Source organism: Mustela putorius, unplaced genomic scaffold, assembly GCF_011764305.1.
Source record: "Mustela putorius furo isolate JIRA1106 unplaced genomic scaffold, ASM1176430v1.1 tig00000095_pilon_pilon_pilon, whole genome shotgun sequence".
Lineage (NCBI taxonomy): Eukaryota > Metazoa > Chordata > Mammalia > Carnivora > Mustelidae > Mustela > Mustela putorius.
In genome coordinates, this window is record NW_025421280.1 from 25,113,024 (window position 1) to 25,132,832 (window position 19,809).

Sequence of the window (19,809 nt, forward strand, 5' to 3'; positions counted from 1 at the left end):
CTGGTGTGTCCCAACTCCCACCTGGATCACGGTCGGAAGCATGGCGTGTCTGCGCTGCTGGCTGTCCGTGTAGCCGACCGTGGGTGGTGAGCGAGAGAGGCCAGGTGGCTTCGTCCCACTGCTTGCTCTTGGTCCATGCCATTTCCTGGGTGTGTGTCCTTGCTCCCCAGAGATGGGCCAGAGCAGGCTTGGCTAGTCCCGGCCAGGCGCTGGCCAGACAGGACCCTGGGACACTGCTAATGGCGCTCCACTGGCGTGGGACAGGAGGGTGGCCCATATAAGTTGCAGGCAGCCCCTCCCCATGGCCACCGGAAAGACCCTAGAGACCTCGTGCCAGCCCTGTTGGCTTCTCCCAGTCCTGCCTGCTCAGCCCCGGCCCCTCTGCCCCTACCTGCTGGACCCTCTGCCATGGCCTCTGGGACTGAAGGACCCTGAGCATTCTGAGTTTGGCTACGCGGCTCCAAGGCTGGGGGCCCCTAGGATGTGGGACTCTGAGTGCCAATGGCTAAATGGCTGTGTGTTCTTGTGGGTGACATTCCAGGGACACCATGTCAACCTCGCTAACCCCTGAGGACACTGAAGACATGCCGCCAGGACAGGATGCCGAAATCTGCTTGCTGAAGTCTGGAGAGCTGATGTAAGTGACAGGTCTCCGAGCAGGACGCCCCAGGCTGTCACTCTAGGGGAGGAGGAGCTGGAAGCACCCCAGAGGCTCTGACTTGGCACCAATGGTGACTTCATGTCTGTCCTTTTTTCTTTTTCTTTTTTTTTTTTTTGTTTAGTACAATTTATATAAGGTAAATTCCCTCTTTATATGCATGGTGCTTAGATTCTGACAAATAATACAGTGTAATCACCCATCGTCCTGCCAACCTCCAAGCCCAGCTGGCTGCACATCCTAGTTGTGCCAGAGATGGGAAGGTCCCAGGTCTGGAACAGAACAGTGTCGCCCCCATGTGACCACAGTGAAGAGCGAGAGCAGGTCCCTCACCCTCCGAAGCTCCCCGCGCCCCCATAGCCATCCCGTCCTCACGCCCCCTGTGCCTTGTGTGCTGCTTTTTTGAAAATAACTTTGGTTTGTTCTCTTACTGTAAGAGCAGTACTTTTTCATTGTAAAAAAAAAAAAGAAAGAAAGAAAAGAAAAGAGAGACAAGCAAACCGCTTCGGTGTAGAGCTCTCCAGTTTTTAAAAATAAGTATGTACATCATTTTCTATACAAAGAAAACGTTCTGCATCTTACTTCACAGTCTTTTAAGACTTACAACTGCGTATTTTCACGTATCCTGTTCTTTCTCTCCTGGGTTGTGTCTAAAGGCTGCATGATGGTTTAATAGTCACTGAGTAGATTCACCGATACCGAGCACCTAGGAGGCAGCAGGTATGGTCTGTTCTAGGTCCTTGGAGTACATCAGTAACAAAGATCCCTGCCCTCATGTTTAGTTCATATTCCAGCAAGGGTGGACCATAGATGTAAGTAAACAAGTGAATTACATCGTGCATTACAAGGTGCTATGGCTCTGGAAAGGAAACAAAGTAGAGTGATCTTGAATAAAGTGGCACTAAGGAGGTAAGACCGTAGGGATGGAACAGCATTCAGGCAGAGGGAACAGTTGGTACAAAGGCCTTGGGGCAGAATGGTATCTGCCATGTTCAAGGAACAGGGAAACGGCCAGCGCAGCTGAAGCAGAGAGAACGAGAGAAACTGAGTCAGAGAGGGAAGGGGGCGCCTGTCACATCAGGCCTTGTTGACCATTGTGAGGACTTCGGCTTTTAATCTGAGAGAAGGGGGAGCCCAAAAATGAGGTTTGGAACAGAACGATGACTTAATGTAATTTACATTTGAAAAAAGATCATTCCGGTTGCCATGTGGAGAATGACTATGGAGGGACAGGGCAGAGCAGGGAAACCAGTAGAATTTACATTTTTGATGTGAGTTCTGTAGACAGTGGGCTCCTTTTATTTAAGATTATATTTGAGGCGTGCCTGGGTGGCTCAGTTGGTTCAATATCTGACTCTTGGTTTTAGCTCAGGTCATGATCTCAAGGTAGTGAGCTGGAGCCCCATGTTGGGCTTCAAGCTGGGCAAGGAGCCTGCTTAATATTCCCTCTCCCTCTTTCTCTCCTCCCGCTTCCTTCCCCACCCCATCCCCTGCTGCACTCGTGTTCTCTGTCTCTCAAAAAAAAAAGAAGATTATATTTGAGCAGAGATGGCAAACCCTTGATTTATTTTTATTAGCCTCTCCTCTGGGGAGACTGAGTATCGTCCTCCCAGTGAACAGATCAGGTCTAGAAAGGTTAAAAAAAAAAAAAAAAAAAGGAAGGAAGAAAAAGAAAAGACTAGAAGCACAATCCAAGGGACTGAGTGCAAAGGGAAAATTCTGGAACATGAAATTATAAAATGGCCCAGCATCATTGGAGACTTCTGTCAGGATGACGGCTCACGTGGCCTTGCAGTAAGATTTCCATCTTACAAGAAAGACCTCTTTTCCAAAATGGGCCCTTCTGCCTACTCTGAGATTCTTGAGAATCGTGAACACTGGGCAGGGCTTTTTGCACCATAATCAGAAATGAGGCTTCGGTGAACCCATGGGAAAACGTGACATCGAACTAAATTTTCACGAAAGTGGAATGATTTTTGTCAGGGCTGCTCTGTAGAGCGTTCTGGGTGTTTTCATCCTTGGCTTCTCTTCCATTAGCATAGTCCCGGGGAATATTTCCACCCATCTCCACAGCTTCGAAGGCAGACGGAACTCTCAGCCCCATGACTTACTTGCTGTGCAGTCTTGGGCGAGTTTCGTAACCTCTCTGAGCTTTAGTTTCCACTGCTACACGAAGGGAGACAGTAGATTTTGGCCGCAAAAGGCAGTTTGGTGTAGGGGGCAGGTAGTGGCTTCAGATCCGACCTGGGTGGGCCCGGAACAAGTTTCTTAATCCGTTTGGATCTTGGCTTCCTCGTGTGAGATGGGAGCATCGAGCTTTTTGACGCAGCCGTGGAGCTGGTACATGAAGCCTGCAAGCAGAGGGCCTGGCAGGCCCCGGCCACCACCTTCCCGGTTCAGAGCTAAGGAGGTGGGACTAGCCCAAAGCCACACCACCACCCAAGGCCGCGCTAGCGCGCACTGTCCAGGAGGGGGCGCCACTCAGTCAGGAACAGGCAGCTACAGGGGGACAGCCAGTTCACTCACTCCCAGAGCATCCTGTGAGGCCCTCCTCACACCCAGCAGCAGATGGGCAGAGGAGGAACCTCAGGCTTACGAGGAGGTGAGCCCCGCAGCAGACAGGAAGCAGGGAAGGTACTGGAACCCATTTAAGAAAAGCCAGGGTGACCCTTGGAAACTTCCCGCAGGCACAGATTTCCATCGAAAAGAGGGACGGCCGAGAGGGCAGGAAGTTTCTAGTGATGGGTGTGCTTCCTGCCCGTGTCAGTTAACATAGAGGGCAGCCTGGACCTGGAGAGAGGAGACGGCCAGCTGGGCAGCTGGAAGCTTCGGGAGGGCTCTTGAAAGCTAAGGCCTCTAGCCGCTTCCCATGCGTGGGGGCACAGAGCACCTCAGGCCGGCCTTCACCTCCGGCCGCCTCTGGGGACATGCCAGCCCCACGCAGGCAAGGATGGTCATCCCCATGTTTGACTTCTGTGTCCCCAGTGCCGGATACCATGCCCAGCACCTGGTCAGCGCTCTCCGTGGATGGGAGCTACACATCCCGGCTTCTCCCGTAATCAAACACATCGAACAATGTTCCCCTCCCATCTCTGAGCCACAGGTGAACTTCCCAGCGGGCTCGGGCACATTGCCCGTTTGATCAGGGCCCTCTCTGCATTTGGATTTTAGGATAAAACTACCTCTCACGGTGGACGAGATCGCCAACTTTGGGGAGAGCAACAGGGAGCTGTTCGTGCGGTCCAGTACCTACAGTGTCATCCCCATCACCGTGGCCGAGGCAGGCCTCACCATCAGTTGGGTCTTCTCCTCCGACCCCAAGAGCATCTCCTTCAGTGTGGTCTTCCAGGAGGCAGAGGACACACCGCTGGATCAGTGTAAGGTAAGCCGGCTCCCCACAGGGGGCTTGGGCTGACCTTTCCAAGTGTAGGGTCGCAGCCAATCCTGCCTTCTGCTGGGCAGGCCTCACCTGGACTGTTTGGGCTACAGCCATGAGAAGGACACGTGGAGAAAGCAGGGGGACAAGCCCTCTGGGCTGTATCCCATGGGGCAGGCAAAGCACCTGACCTTAGCCAGCTTGAGGAGGGAAAGGTCTAGACGATGGACAGTGCTGTCCTCAGGTCTCTGAAGGTTGCTCCTCTGTCAGACAGCTTCTGTCTGACTTGGGGACAGATCACCAGAGGATATAGATCAACCGAGTCTCAGGGTCATTTTGTTCACAGAGCCATGCAGAGCAAGAACAGGTCACCGTGAAGGGTGTCGTGAACTTGGGGTGTTTGGCATCTCACCTCAGAGACACCTGGCCATTGTGCACTGGGGCGGTGGGGCTCGAAGTCGTGGTGGCAGATCCCAGTCCATAAAGTCCTAAGACAGTCTAAACATGAGATGCTGACGATGGCCTGCACTGCAGGTCCCAGTCTTGGCTACATGTTAGAAACACCCACTCCCAAGGCCACAGCCACACCACTCCACACCTAGAGGGACCTGGGTGAGTCTGGTGAGCAGCCAAGGTTGAAAGTCATGGGCTTAGCTCGAGGGATTGGGAGCCAGAGCAGAAAGGATGGGGTGGGGTCCAGAGCCCAGAACAGAAGGGCGAGCAGGACTTGGCAGGTGGCTGATTCAGTACGAGGGGAAGCAGAGCTCGTTTGGGTGGAAACTCGAGTCCCATTTGAACCAGTGTTGGTGGAAGGACTGGTGAGGCCAGCCGGGAGCTTAGGGTGGACATCAGGCTGCTGTACCGTGTAGAAATGTCCATGTTCCAGCAGTGGCAAGAAGCAAAGTGGGGGAGAACAACTTGAAGTCACGTGGAAGGAAACTCCCGTGCGGTGTGCGTGAGGCTAGCCCTGATTCCCTCTGGCGTGTGGGCCGCCGGCTGCAGGGGGCTCGGCCGGGGGCCTTTGTCATGCCACCTGCCCACATGTGGCTGAGCCCTGGGCCTCTCCCCTTGCTCAGTCACTCATGGCCCTGGGAGATCCGTGTGGTTCCTACCAGGATTTGGGCCTCAGAGACCTGGAGGAGGAGCCTTCCTCTTCAGCCTTCAGATGGCCTCTGGGAGTCTGGATAGCCAGTGTGTTTCTCAGAGTGGCCGCCAGGGGGCAGAGGGCACCCATAGACAGGGCAAGCGAGCCTGGTGGTCAGGTGCCGTCGGCCTTCAGCCAGCCATGGGGTGGCTGTTTCTCGTGCCTGAGGAGCCTTGGGTAGACATCAGCCTAGGAACCTGCTCCCAGAGCCACGTCCTCAGCCTCTGTCTGGGGGACTCCGCCAGGATCCCCTGACCAGCCTGGGTCTTACAGGCTTACGTGCAGAGAAAGTGACAGCGCTCAAGGGTGTGATTGTGGAGGTGTAGACACAGGGGTTTTGCCTTCTGCTCAGAGTCACCTGCCAAGTTCTGCTCAACCCTGGGCTCTGTTGGCACCTGTCAGAGCTAGGAAGAGAAGGGACAACGTGGCTCTGCCCTTGAAGAAAGAGCCCTCCCCTCGCCCCCAGTGAACAGACGACCACGGTTCCAGATAGTGTCGAGCTGAGGGTGGCCAGGCACCCGGGGAACAGCCATCAGGGGAGGAGGCCTTGGGCCAAACCAGGAGCGTAGAGGGAGCCGCACGGATGAGGTCAGCCCGTCCCCAACAGCGCCCAGCAGACACTGCCCAGCCCCCCAGAGCCACCTCCTCTCCAGAATACTTCCTTGGTCAAGGTCGTGCCTCGGCACTGAGATTAGAAGCTGGGAATTTGGGAAGACCCTTGACTAAAGAGATGTTCCATCCAGGAGTTGAGGGTATGCGTGTGCCAACCCTGTCCTGAAGCCTGGGGATTGAGTGGGGAACTGGACCCAGGCCCTGCCCTCTCTCTGGGCAGAGGACCCATGTTTGGCCAGAGAAACTCAACAGCCCACCTGCGGCCACAGAGAGTCAGAGGAGGAACCAGGACCGGGAGTAAGAACCTTAACTTTGTGGGTTTTTTTAGACAGCTTTTTAAAGATATAATTTATATACCAAATAATCGACCCATTTAAGCCATACGGTATATTCACAGCGTTGTGTAACTGTCGCCACTCTAATTTTAGATCATTTTCATCACCCCCCCCAAAGAAACTATCCCCACGAGCAGTCACTCTGCAGCCCCCAACGCCCAGCAACCACCCCCCTCTTAGTCTGTGTAGCCTTTTGTGACTCACTTCTTCAATCCAGCATAGAAACCTCACTTTGCACCAGAGCCCCGGCCCACGGGAGCCCATCCAAGTATCCATAAAAGCAGCTTGGGCTGTCTTGCAGACCCGTGGCATGGATGAGGGCTCAGCCGTGGAGGCCCCGGAGGCTGGTGGGAGGTACTCCCAGAGCTCAACCAGCGGGGACCTGCCTCAGGTTTATTCCAGACACACACACACCCCCATCTTCTCCCCACCACCTAGGCTGCGTGAGCTTTGGCACCAGAGATGACCTCATAGATTTTGACCATGGTGAGAATACCAGAACTGAGATGAATGAAAAGTTTATGGTCTAGAATGTTCTAAAGAAATGAAACACATTGTAGACATACCCTCTTCAGGCGACCTGCCTAACGAGCTCTCGGTTGTTGCTTTACAGTCAGTGTAGTAAATGCCAAGGTTGAGGGCTGGGGTGCCCAGATGCCCCTGTGTAAACAGCAAGACTTCCTGGCCAGCAGCTCCTCCCCCCACCTGTGCTTGCCGAAGTGCCCAGGCTCAGCATTGTTAGGTTACAGACCCAGGAAGCAGACCCAACCTTGCAACCTCCCAGAATTCTCAGCCCCAGGTGGAATTAGAATACAACAGAACATCAGTAGAATGTAATGAGACCAAGCATAGAAGGGGCTAGCCCCAGATCCCACCCAGAGTGCATCCTCAGGTATCTTTTTCCCCTCCAGGCTTGTCTCTGGCCCTTCCAACTCCCTCACCACCACCAGCTCCCAGCCAGTGCAAATGTCCTGTGTTATCGGGAACACACTGCTTATGCTCTCTCCTGTGCCTGTGGGATCTCCCTTTTGATGTGTGCTCTCTCTTTGACCCATGTGTTATTTAAGAGTGTGTTCTTTAGTTTACACATATTTTTGGTCCAGAGATGTGTTTATTTCTAATTTAACTCCATTGTCTTCAAAAAACAGGCCATAGAACTTGAATCCTTTTAACTATGAGGTGGGTTTGTGGTTTTTTTTTTGTTTGTTTGGTTGGGGTTTTTTTGTTTTTTGGTTTTTTTTTGGTGGCCTAGAAGATGGCCTACTGGGTGTTCCCAGCACACTCGAAAAGCAGGTGTGTCCTGCCACAGTCAGGTGGCATGTTCCATAAATGCCACTTGGGCTGAATTAGTTGATACTATACTGTTCTCCGAAGCTTCCATCTTCTTACTGAGTTCCTGTCTGTCATTCCATCAATTATTGAGGGGCATTGAAATATACAACTGGTCATTGTAAATTTATCTATTTCTCCTTGGAATCCTACCTCTCTTGGCTTCATGTTTTTGAAGCTTTCATTAGGGGCATCAGTGTGAAGGGTTGGTCCATCTTCCTGATGCATGCACACCTTTGTCATGAAGTTACCCCTGGCCACATCCCTTGATATAAAATCTATTTTGTCTGATAGTAGTCAATCCAGCTTTCTTTGGATTAGTGCTACCACAGTGTATCTTTTTAACATGCTTTTACTTTTAACCTATTGTGTCTTTATATTTAAATTGTCTCTGCTTATGGGCATGATGAGGGTTGGGTCAGCCTGATCGCCTTTGCCTTTTACTTGGGATTATAGACTGTTTATATTTAATGTGCTTATTGATTGGTTAGGGTTGAGTCTGCCATCTTACTGTTTGTTTTCTGTTTGTCCCCTCTGGTGGTTGCTCCCTTCTCATCGGAAAGTGGTGAGCCGAAGCAGGTGTGGGGCCCACCTGTTCCCTCAGAGATCACTGTCCTCTGTTGCCTGATGTCCAGTGTCTTGTACATTCTGTCTCTTTTTGGTTATCTCTTGGGAGAGTAAATCTTAGGTCTTCTCCAATGTCTCTGAAGATGTTTTTCCCTTTGCCTAGGACAGCCAGGCCTCTCTCGAACTACCCACCTCATCCAAGCTGAACATCCCTTCCTCCAGGATTCCTGCGCCTCTCTCCCCTCCTCCCCCAGGGCTGGGGTGGGCTCCCCTCCGAGTTCTGCCCCCACAACACGCTCACTGTTAGAACTGAACGTTTTTTTCGTCTGCTCTCTCTGTTAAACCACAAGATCTTTGAGGTCAGAACCTTTTGTGGAAACTTAACTTCACGTTAGGAACCCTGTGGCCAACGTGTAGGGTTTCCAGAAACGTGCCTCTGTATTCAAGCGTAAGTTGAAAAAGCCATCACATCGTTAGTAGCATTTTGGATTCAGTCATTTTGTTCAGGGTAAAAAAATGTTTAAAGGGAATAGGTAATGGAATTTCACAAAGCTGTGTTTCTGAGGAGGGGGCAGCACTTAATTTTGTAAAGAATTAAAATTCTCACTTTTGGGGCAGCCCACCACACGAGGAGCTCCCAAGTTGCTCGGTGTTAGCCGTGGTCTGCAAAGCCTCTGTCTGTGTGACCTCTCACGTGTAGTCAGCCTACGTGGGCGGCTGAAGGAGGCTTTCTGAGACCAGACCCACTGGGGTATTGATCACTTCTAAAATGCTTCTGAGTTTCAGTTGGCTCTGTCTTATTTCCCATTTCCTCATTTCCTGTCAGCCAGGCACCCGGCCATACCTTTAGTTTTATACAGTGTCTTAGCTGGTCAGCAGGTAGCAGACGTTACCCTCGTGAGAAAGACTGGCCATCCAGAGGACAGACCCCCCCACACACTCACACAGACACACACACACACACACACACACACACACACACCCGGCCCCGTCCAGCACTCACCCTGCGCTCGGCTTTGCCTCCCAACAGTGAGGTCCTTAGAACATGTCCTGAGAAAACAGCCATTTCCTGGAACTAATCTCTCATTCTTGGGGAAGGCAGAGGGTAAATAGGAGGCTGAGGCTGATGCCTGGAAAGATGAGAGGGCCGTGGGGCCCATGGACCTGCAGGGGGGCGGCAGGAGAGGCAGCCTGCTGGGGCCAAGTGAGAAGCCACAGGTGGGGCCGGGTCTGTTTAGGCCAGAGCGGGCAGGGCTCAGTGGCTTCACAAAACGCTTGTGAAGAGACGGGAGTGGGCAGGGGTTCTGCCTGTCCTGTGAAACACCCCTTACCCCGGGCAGCACAAGGCCCAGCAGGAGCCAGACAGATAGATTTCACCTCAAATACACCCCGGCTTCCTGAAGCCAAAAAAGGCCTGCTCCTCCAGGTGGTGGAACATTCTGGCATGGGCTGTGGTCAGAGGAGGCTGGGGACCACTCCTCTTGGGGCGCTGAGGGGTTCATGATTCTGAGTGAGGCCCACAGCCTCCTCCCTTACCCCAGGTCATCAGCAAATGCAGGGAATGTAGAAGATCCCCCCCGTCTTGGGGCTGATCCGAGGTACCACTCCTACTCCTGGGCTGATCCCAGCATACCCCCCGACTCCTGGGACTGATCCCAGATGTACCTCCTATTCCTAGGACTGATCCAGGCATATCCCCAACCCCAGTCCTGGGACTGATCCCCGCCCCAACCTTGCTCAGCTGCGATGTCAGACAGGAACTCGACCCTCCCTGGGCCTAGTTCTGTCCCCAAAATAAAGGGTCTGCCCAGAGGACTCACAGGCCTTCTCAGCTTCTGTGACACTTGTTCTGATGTGCTCTCCCTCCCAGGTCCTTATCCCCACGACCCGGTGCAGCTCCCACAAGGAGAACATCCAGGGCCAGCTCAAGGTCCGCACACCAGGCATCTACATGCTCATCTTCGACAACACCTTTTCCAGGTAGGGCCATCTCACTCGTAAGCATCCGGAAGAGTTCACCTGCCACCTGGCTGCGAGAGCTGGGGTGGACGTTTAGAAGAGACTATTTAATTATCAGTAATTTATTATTAATAGCTTCTCTTTTTTTAGAGCCCTATACTGTGGTGGTCTAGTGTCTGCTACCGATTTATTGAGACACAGGCTAGTACTTACAGAGTCTTAGCACATGTCACGTGAGTCCCCGACCCTCCACTCTTACTAACTCACTTAAGCCCCACGGCACATCCAGGTGATAGGAACTACTGTTCCCTTCATGGTGCCGCCAAGGGACTGAGGACCAGGGGCTAACACCTCCCAGGTCACACAGCTGGTGGTGGTAGAGCCAGGTTGGAACCCAGAGGGCCTGCCTCCAGCCTCTGGATTTAACCACTATGCCCTCCTGCCTCTCTCGGATGTCCGGGCTCCGACTGCCCAGCCCAAAGGAGGGGCTCCGTAGAAACGTGGAAGGAAAGAAGGAAGAGAAGGCTAGGGTAGGGTAGGGAAGGGGAAGGAAGGGTAGGTGAGCGGATGGGTGCGTGGGTGAGTGGGCAAACAAGCAAGAAATGAAGGCCAGGACTAGAGCCGTGTGGGGGAGGCCCTAGGCCTTCGTGTCGTGGCAGCGGGAGCATGGTGCACGGTCTTGGGGAAGTGCTGCATCGAAGCCCCAGATCCAGGTCCAGGAGTGAAGGCCTGGGGGGCAGGAAGTTGGGAATGAAGACAGACAGGCTGGAGGGACACCGAGGAAGGAAGCTGGGGAGAGGAGCCCGTTGGTTGAGATCCGCCGTGAGCCTGGGCCCCCACTCCATGGAGCATGAGACGGGGCGGTTAAGGTTGCAGGGACCCATCCCTTGGGTAAAGACCCACCCAAGTCTTCTGGCTTCAGCATAAGCCCTTTGTCGGGGCCGCCTATTTTAGGAGCCCTGCCTGACTAGCACCCAGCCACATCCCTCCCTGTGTGGGGCCCTGAGCTAGTGCCCACATCCCCCCACATGGGGCACTTGGCTTTAGGCGGAGTAACTGGCCGGGGTACTCGAGGGGAAAGCTGTGCCACCCCCCTCAGCACCGCCCGGCCTTGAACACCTAGGGATTATGGCCAAGGCCATCTGCCAAAGGAGGGGCTGAGAGAAGGCGCTTCCCACTTTCCCCCTCTCCCGCTCCTCCCCTGCACATCCCCATGAGCCCAAACATACCTTGAATTTGCTGGACTCATGGGGCACAGGCCCAGGGTATCCAGAGAGCTGCCCTCAGAGCTCCAAAGGCCCCAGAGCCCTGTCTCTGCAAAGGCAGTGAGCACTGTCACCGCATCACCGAGATTCCCGGCGGGCTGTCGGAGAGGCCGAGGGGAGGCGCATTCAGGGCAGAACGCCATCCCATGCCCCAGGCAGGCTCCTGGTTCCCATCAGAGGCAGCCATGGTGCTGTGACCCACCCCGACCTTACTCCGTGCTGGGGATTTCTAAACCATGGATGGCAAGATGGATTTTGGTGCCCAGTGGAGCTGAGATCCATACTTGCCTCCTCCAGAAACCTCGTGACAGAGTCCACTCCCTGCGCCGCTCCCCTGCAGTCCCCAGGTCCCCCCACGGCTTCAGAGTAGGTGTTCGTGTGTTTGTGTACCAAACCCCAGGGAAGGTTCCCCAGACCTAGGCCTGGGGAGAGCTCTGCTGGACAGACAGGAGATGGGGCGAGGGGCCCAGGCCTCTGCTCCCCCAAAAGGCTCCCCGACCAGCCCACAGGCACGCAGCCCCCACACACGCCCAGCCAGGCCCCAGAAGCCACCGCCGCCCCCCGGCTTTCGGCACTCCCAGTGACACCCTCCTTTTCTACTTCTGTTTCCTCAGGTTTGTCTCCAAGAAAGTGTTTTATCACTTGACGGTTGACAGGCCTGTGATCTACGATGGAAGTGACTTCCTGTAGCCTCAAGCACCTGGATTCTAGATTCTGATAGTTTCACTTTATCCACAGGAAACACTACTCTTGCTCACCTGTCACATAAAGCACTAAAAAAAAAAAAAAAAGCATCGGCTCCGTATGTGACCCATGTGTGACTCTGGGAGACAGGCCTCCGGCCGCCCCTCAGCACTACGCCGTCTGGAGCGCGTGTACTCGGCACTGTGCACCATCACTCTTAGCCCCCATGGCTTTTAAGGGCTCAAGCAACGTTTCCCAACTGTCCTCACACCCAAAGGGACACTCTGCCAAAGGTTTAAACACTCAGGAACCTTCAGCCTCTCCCGGAGCCATGCTGGTTCCCGGCCTCCCATGGAGAATTGCACAGGCCGGCGTCAGTGATCCCAGCTTCTGCCCGTGGAGAGAAATGCCGCGCACTCTGCCCAGCGGGGGCTCAGGGACCCTGGGTGACCACGAGCCGGGATGTCCTGGCCAGACCCTGGGAGTCCTCAGGCTGCAAGGCCCTCTTCCCCCGCAGAGGAGGCCACAGGGCCGTCAGGAGAGTCAGGGCGCCTGAGGTGGGGGGAGGGGCTCTCCCAAAGCCCCCACCAGCCTCTTCCGTCAGGCTCTGTCCCCTCCTGCCACACTAAATTTAGGGTTACTCCAAAGCACAGCAACTCCGGAGGGGCCTCTAGGTGCACTTTCTTCCCGGCCCTTCTGTCTGGGATGTCCTGTCCTCACACAAAGCCCTTCTCTCGGGCAGGCCCCTCAGTAGTTAAAAACATCGGCCTAGAAATCAGAACCAAAGATGCTTGGGGAAACCGAAGCCACCACACAGAGGACACGTCCTGCAGCGACTGTCTGCGCAGACGGGCGACACCGTGACCACAAAGCAGCCCTGAGTGTGGCCCTTAGGACTCGCTACTGAGCTCCTGGGCTGTCTCTGTTTGTCATATAAGAGCTGCTGCCTCGTCCGCAGACATGTTTACTAATGATCCTAATCAGGGTAAGAACCACTTCCAGACATCCGGGCCTTCTCAGCAGAAGTCTTCGGTAACTCGAGTACAACAGGCATAAATCATGGATCTGCTTGGAGTTCACTGCTTGGTCCCCACTCCCCACCCGTCTTCCCCAGCACCCTGTCTGCCCACTTCCTGTTGTCTGTGGCCCTTCTCTCCTCCCGCCGCAGGGAGCTCACCCTCCATGGCCTCTTGGGGCCAGAGCCTGAAGGCTCGGACGCTTCACAGGTGAGCAGGCCATCAGATGACGGGGCCCACTTCAGCCAGGGATGAGGGAGCGCGCCGGGCAGGGTGTCTTGGGATCTGAGCCCATCCCCCAGCTGGTCTCTGGTGACCAGTCAGGTCCTACCACATGGAAGCTTCATTCTGTCCCCCACAGTCCTGGTCAGGCTGATGTTGAGAGCTCCAGTACAGGTCAGGGCCCCCAGACCGGGTCAGGCACAGATGCCGCAGCCACCACCCAGCAGAGGCGACTCGTGGGGCAGGGGTGGGGGGAAGTAACCTCCATGATGGGCTCAGAGCTTCCCCTCAGATAGGGGGCTTGGCCACTTGCAGTCAGCTTAGGCAGAGCGGAGGAGGGGGTCGTGAACAGAACCTTCCGGAGAGATCAACGCTGAGAGAAGCCAAACCTCTCACGCTCTTTCCTTAGCACAACCAGCCACCTCTGGCAGAAAACCACCAGGGTCCTTGCATCTCCCAGTGGCCAAGGCCTTGACTGTGCTCAGCAGCAAGGCAGGCTCCCAGAGACTCCCTGGCCTCATGCATGTCCTCACAGGTGTGCCACACGGCCTGAGGATTGTTCCAGAGCAAGTTATCCCGCCTTGGAGCCCACCCTCTCCTCTAGGAAGGGTAATCGGGATGCGTGGTTTACCACAAGAAGGAAACTAGTAGAAGAGAACCCAGAGCAGTCTGGGGTCTTGTTTTGAATGCTTTCCCAGGATGCCGTGGAGACCAGCCAGCTGATGGTGTCCTCACCATCCTGTGCAGCTAACTGCTCCTGAGTTTCCTGCGAAAGGCCTGGAACATTCCATCCAAGCCCCCCGGTGAACCTCTGTCACTCAGCCCGGCAGGGGACCAACTACAGCTTAAAAACCACTCGGCTCTTGCGAAGCCGGCCCAGAGCCACTCCTCCCGAAGAGCAGGGGCCCCTCGTGGTGTGTACCCCCTGGAACGTTGACTACAGTCGTTCAGAGGACTGCCTGCTCCCCCAGCAGTCACGTTCTGACTCCACAGCCTATTTTCGTGCTGGACCGACTCTTTTTTCCCCTCGGTACTTTGCCATGCGAGCTCAGGTTTACTATGCATTATGCGACTAGCGTGATTTGTACGAATAGCTTTATTTTTATCTTAAACAGTTTCCCGGCTCCACTGAGGTTTTTTGGGGTTGGGATACTTATGTAAAAAAATGCAGATGACAATGAAGATCAACTATTAACTCTTAGTTAACTATTAACTATTAGTCAACTATTAACTATTAGCCCCAGCCAGTAGACGGAATTATAATAGAAATCATCAATGGGGCCCCAGATCACTATACAACACAAAACAAAACAACAAAGCAAAACTCTGGCAGCCCCCGCTGGCCCAGCTCTCTGAATAACAGCTGCTCGCTTTACAACACTGATCCCGCTGTCTTGTTCACCTCTGTCTCAGGGGCCACTAACCAACCTTGCCTGAGAACGTGGCCGGAGCCCACTGTATTCCAGGTCAACTAGACCAAGAAGGAATCTAGAACCAAAAAACCCTCCAGCGTTTGAAAAGTAGAAAAGGAAAAGCCACATAACGTAACTAAAAAAATCAAGGGGAAGGTTTTTCTGAAAGTCTTCAGTTCTCCCCTCTCTGTGTGGGTAAGCCATTCTAGACTCAAATGGAAGGAAATCCCGATGGGGGCAGGGGTGACGTCTCAGAGTGCTTTACGGGATACTGGTTAGATAGATGTCTGCTGATTTATAAGTTTTGGGGGGAGTTTCATTTTTTAAAGTCCACCTTCATAACTACAAGTGAGATCCCTACCCCTGGCTCCGGGGTTGAAAGGAAAGCAGAGACGCGTCCGCGATTCAGAGAACCAGGGGTCTCCTTGCCGAGACCAGTCAGTCATGTTTACAAAACACTTAGCAAAAAACATTTCTTAGTGGAAACCTGGAGGGTTTTTTTTTTTTTCATTGCATTGTGATTCTTCCTAGGAGACAGGAAAGACTGAATTAATCATGCCTTTTCCCTCCTAATCACTTTTTTAAAACAATAGTTTAGCTTTCAGGAGACATGGCCAATGAACAGGCTTCGTTAGAACCTCATGGTGAAGCTTCTCCAGAGATGCTCCTGCCTCTGGGGGACGCCGCTGAGCAACATCCACGCCTCCCTTGGGCGGCCTCCGAATCAGAATCCCGCTTTCACTGATGAATCCTCAGTTCTCAAGGCCTTAGGGGATAGTGGGTCTGGGGACCTGTTGCATTCTTACCTGCCAAAGAATTACCCAGAAGCACATCAAATACCAACACCCATCTGCGCAGTGGAGGTGAGAAACTTTTGTATCCCAAGACATATTCCTTTCTAAAAGCATCTGCTGCACCGTTTGGAACAGTTTTATTTTTAACCTCAGGATTTAAATAAAGCAAACACTCTGACATTGGGAGTAGCCTTGTCTTTAATTCCACCAGGACAGAAGGCCCATTGATCGAGTCACTCAGGCCTGGCGGGGGGGGGGGGGGGCTCAGTCGTTAAGTGTCTGCCTTCGGCTCAGGTCATGACCCTGGGGTCCTGGGATCGAATCCCACATCACTGAGCGGGAAACCTGCTTCTCCCTCTGCCTCTGCCTGCCTCACCCCCTGCTCATTCTCTCCCTCCCTGCTCCCCACCCTCTATCAAATAAATAGAATCTCTTTGTTAAAAATTTTTTTTTTACCTAGGCCAGACTCGGAGTTGAGTTGCCCTGCCAGAGTATCGGCTTGTACTCTGGCTACTTGGAAGAGCTCAAGCCAGCAGATACTCAGAGGTGACCATGTGGCCCGGGATCTGGATCCTTCCCTGTCTACCCCGAGGTCAGTGTTCAGACCCACTGGAACCAAGGTATTGTCATCAACCTACTGCCCTCCGCCACCTGAGCTGCCTGGCTCTCCTGGGCTGCTCACAGAGCGCCGTGAGCAAAGAGCACACTGCTGACTTCCCAGAACAGTAAGGTCAGGGGGAAGGTCATGGACTTCCTCAAACCACCCTCAGTCGATCTGTGGTACAAGGCTCAGCAAGACCACCGGGCCCGGGCAGCCAGCCGAGGAAGGAGTCACATTCCCACTGCAACTTAGTTACTCGGGCTGGGTCAGCAGAGACCAGACACAGACCCAGAGGCGCAGGACGCAGTCACTCCTGGACCAGTCAGCCTGAGCTCGGCCTAGACGGTCCATCCACACTCGCCCTACACCCCGCATCCGGGGATGACAGGGACTCCTTCGCTCGAGTGCCTTGAGCCCCACAGAGCCCCCCCAGGCCCCTTTTCCTGCATCTCCCTTCTCCCTCCGTCTCCCTGTGCCCAGATTCTTGTGCGGCCTCTCCTTGAATCAGGCAGGAAGAAGGGAAGGACCGTGTTTCCTTCTTCATCTCCTCTCTTCCCTCACCCCCACCACATGGAGCGCCACACCAGACACAGACGCGCTCAACAGTGCTCAGCGAGGATACTGGTCGGTCCCCAGGCTGGGTCAGCTCTAAGGCTGGCAGTCGTCCCATTGGCCAATTCGGCCAGGCACAGAAGTTCCCAAAACTCACATGGCAGAGAAGGGCAAAGGGCAAGCCTGCAGGGGGAGGTGCGGGGAAGATGCAGGGGAGAGGTCTCTCGACCCTGCCCCTCCCCCCACCCCGTACCCCGTTCATGTACTAATGATGCCCTCAAGTTGAGCCTCTTCCTGTCTAGTGAGCCAGTTGAGGTAATGGAAGACTGGATTATCCAGGGCCCGGGACAAAGCAACGGGAGCTCCTTAGTAGCAGAACGGTCCTGCCAGAGACTGGTGGCCACGCAGGCTGGAGGCCGGAACAGGAACCAACAGAGACCCACATGGCTGAGGGTGCTGCACTGCGGGCTGGGACCTGGGGGCCTCCGTATCACAGCCCCCACTGCAGTGGCCAAACCACGGAGTGACCAGAAATGACCAAAGTCTGCCCCAGGCTCTCCAGAACCCACACTCAATGCCAAGAATCCAGCCCAGTGTCTGCAGGCTCCGTGGCCCTGGGACGCGCCTGCGCCTCCTGGCCGTGCTGCCCAGCGGGGCTGAAGGCTGTAGAGGTTCCCCAGGGGACCCAAAAGGAAACTCTCAGCAGGTCAGCCCTTTCGGTTTGAAGATGCGTGGGAAAAATCTGGTGAGAGGAGCTTGCCACCCACACACCTCTGAAAAGCAAAGAGATGGGTGAAACCTGTCACCCAAGATGAGCAAATGGACTTTTCTTTTGAGAGAGCAGTTGAAGCCAAAGCCATCAGAAACCACGGGGTGAGCACAGCTATTATGAAAGCCATTCAAAGTGGGTTAGGGTTGACAGAAAGGTCAGCCTTCTACGTTTCCCACACCGGTGGTTTCTGGAGGATGGTGAAGCTGAGCACGAGTGCGATCGCCAACCTCGGGCCTTTGAGGTCCTTCCCCCGCCCCTCCCCTGTCCTCACACGCTTCGGGGGGGAGAAGGGGGCCTGGTGTGACTTTCTCCTACATCCTGGCACAGACTGACTGCGGTTGGCTGTGACACGGCTGCCCCACCTGAAACCTGGAATCGACTGTCCTCTTAGCTCAAAAACAAGCAAAGGGAGTCAGGCATCGACCCACCTGACACGTGTGAGTGTCCTCACTGAAAGGAAGGCCTCAGTGCCAGACCAGGTTTGGTTTGGGGACCGGGGCTCCCTAGAATCATCAAAGAGAAGGTGATGTCAGGTCGCGGGGGGTTGGAAGGGGGGTCCCCAGCTTTCTGCTGCCAAGGAGGTCTTTGAGTGAGCCTGGAGGAGAGAAGGAACCTTCCCGGGGAGGCGGGAATGGCCATGGGCCAGGTCAGTGAGGCAGGCACTGTCTTCCCCCCAGGAGGAAGGAAGGGGTGAGGGAGGGGTGCGGGGGGCAGAGGCTAAGAGAGCAAAGAGGCGGGGCGAAAAGAAGGATGCGTGGGAGGGGCCTTCCCGGAGGCCTCAGGGAGGGCCGGGCAGGAGTCTGGGTTAGCAGAAGTCCCCTTTCTCATCCGAGGAATGGCACCATGTGGAAAACAGCAGCATCCATGAGGCCAAAGCCAACCAGGACATCCAGTGAAACAGCATTTTAGTGGAAGCAAAAGCTGGACGGTTTACCAAACACAGAAGGCGGTGGCTGCAGACATGGCAAAGGTCGTCGGGCCTGTACCTCTGGCTCGGGATCGGCCTCAGGACTTCCCATGTTCTCACAGAGAGGTCCTGAGGCAGGGCAGCCGCCGCTATCCCCACCACCCACCCCCCCACCCCCGCCACCACCATGAGGCCTCTGCGTAAGAGACGCGTCCATGTGGGGGGGCCAGAGGTCTTTGTAGAGAAGGCCCTTCTCCACAAGCTGGGAAGCCCCCCACCCCCCAGAACTGCGGGGTGTTCTCAGAGAGAAGATCACACGTTCACACCCATCTCAAGTCCAGTTCATCAGGCTGCTTTCCCTCACAAGTCACTGAGCAGGTTCTTGAGGGTCGCTGCCGTGTCACCGCTCTGGTTAGACCTTGAGGAAAGGGGTAAACCAAGCTCCTGGATCCGTCCCCAGATTTGATTCCACCAGGGACCCTTAAATCACGGAACCAGGACTTCTCCCTCCGCCCACTGGGCCAAGCACTGCGGGGGTGGGGGGGAGTGGGGGAGGCAGAGGTGGAGATTTCGTTCTTGGAGAAGAAGCTGCTTCTCCACCAATACGTGAAAGAAAACTGTGCTGAGCTCTCGTGACCATGATTTCACTCATGGCTGGCGTCTGTCTCCAAGGACATAGTGCTAACCGGCAGATCATTTCTAAACGGAAAAACATTCCCTCCCCCAAATCCAAAGTGGTCCCCCTCCTGCCCAAAATGCAAGGATTACAGGAAGAAATAGGAGTTCGGTACTGATGGATGCACTTTGGAGGAGATCAGGCCAAACCTGGGCTCCTCACCGGGCCCATCCCCAGAATTCAGAAGGCCCGTGAACGTGGATGGGGTGGGGGAATGCCCACTGTCCCCCAACTTAGAACTAAAATATAGCTCTTCCCTCCATCGTGAATACAAAGACCATGTCGCCCTAGTATATGTCAGCAAGACCTGTGATTTTGTCACCAGTGAAATGGACAGATATTTTCCTACCTAACGAGAGCGATGACTCTCAAAATGTCATCGCCACTCTGAAACAAAGGGTGTCATTAGACCTGCTCATAGAGCCTAAGTGATGCATTAATAATCAAAGGCATGTACGCGGCGCCTGGGTGGCTCAGTGGGTTAGAGCCTCTGCCTTCGGCTTGAGTCATGATCCCAGGGTCCTGGGATTGAGCCCTGCATCAGGCTCTCTGCTCGGCAGGAGCCTACTTCTTCCTCTCTCTCTGCCTGCCTCTCTGCCTACCTGTGATCTCTGTCTACCTGTGATCTCTGTCTGTCAAATAAATTTAAATTAAAAAAAAATTTTTTTAATTAAAAATAAAATAATTTTTTTTAATTTTTAAAAAAGGCATGTATGTTACTCATACACCTGTTCTAATTTTTAGAGAATTGTACCTCAACTGACATTTTCTTTGTAATCCTATATGTTTTATTTTATTCATTTTACAACATTCTGAGAAGGGGGCAGTCGGCTTTATCAGATGCCCAAGGAGTACATGAGAGAGGGATAAAAAAGATTAAGGAGGGACGCCTGGGTGGCTCAGTTGGTTAAGCAGCTGCCTTCGGCTC

The 19,809-nt window shown here is 54.2% G+C and overlaps 1 protein-coding gene across 4 annotated transcripts in view; it reads left to right on the forward strand.

Moving 5' to 3' along the window:
* Nucleotides 1-15,551, forward strand: part of FYCO1 (FYVE and coiled-coil domain autophagy adaptor 1) — a 71,670-nt gene extending 56,119 nt beyond the window's left edge. For 3 of the 4 annotated variants that reach the window (XM_045080814.1, XM_045080820.1, XM_045080825.1), the window contains exons 15-18: nucleotides 542-637; nucleotides 3,830-4,040; nucleotides 9,892-10,001; nucleotides 11,860-15,551. In XM_045080814.1, coding sequence (XP_044936749.1) covers nucleotides 542-637; nucleotides 3,830-4,040; nucleotides 9,892-10,001; nucleotides 11,860-11,935 — 493 coding nt within the window. In that variant the 3' untranslated portion in view covers nucleotides 11,936-15,551. The remainder of the gene's footprint in view (nucleotides 1-541; nucleotides 638-3,829; nucleotides 4,041-9,891; nucleotides 10,002-11,859) is intronic. The other variant, XR_006606989.1, reaches the window with a different exon arrangement.
* Nucleotides 15,552-19,809: the final 4,258 nt, after the last annotated feature.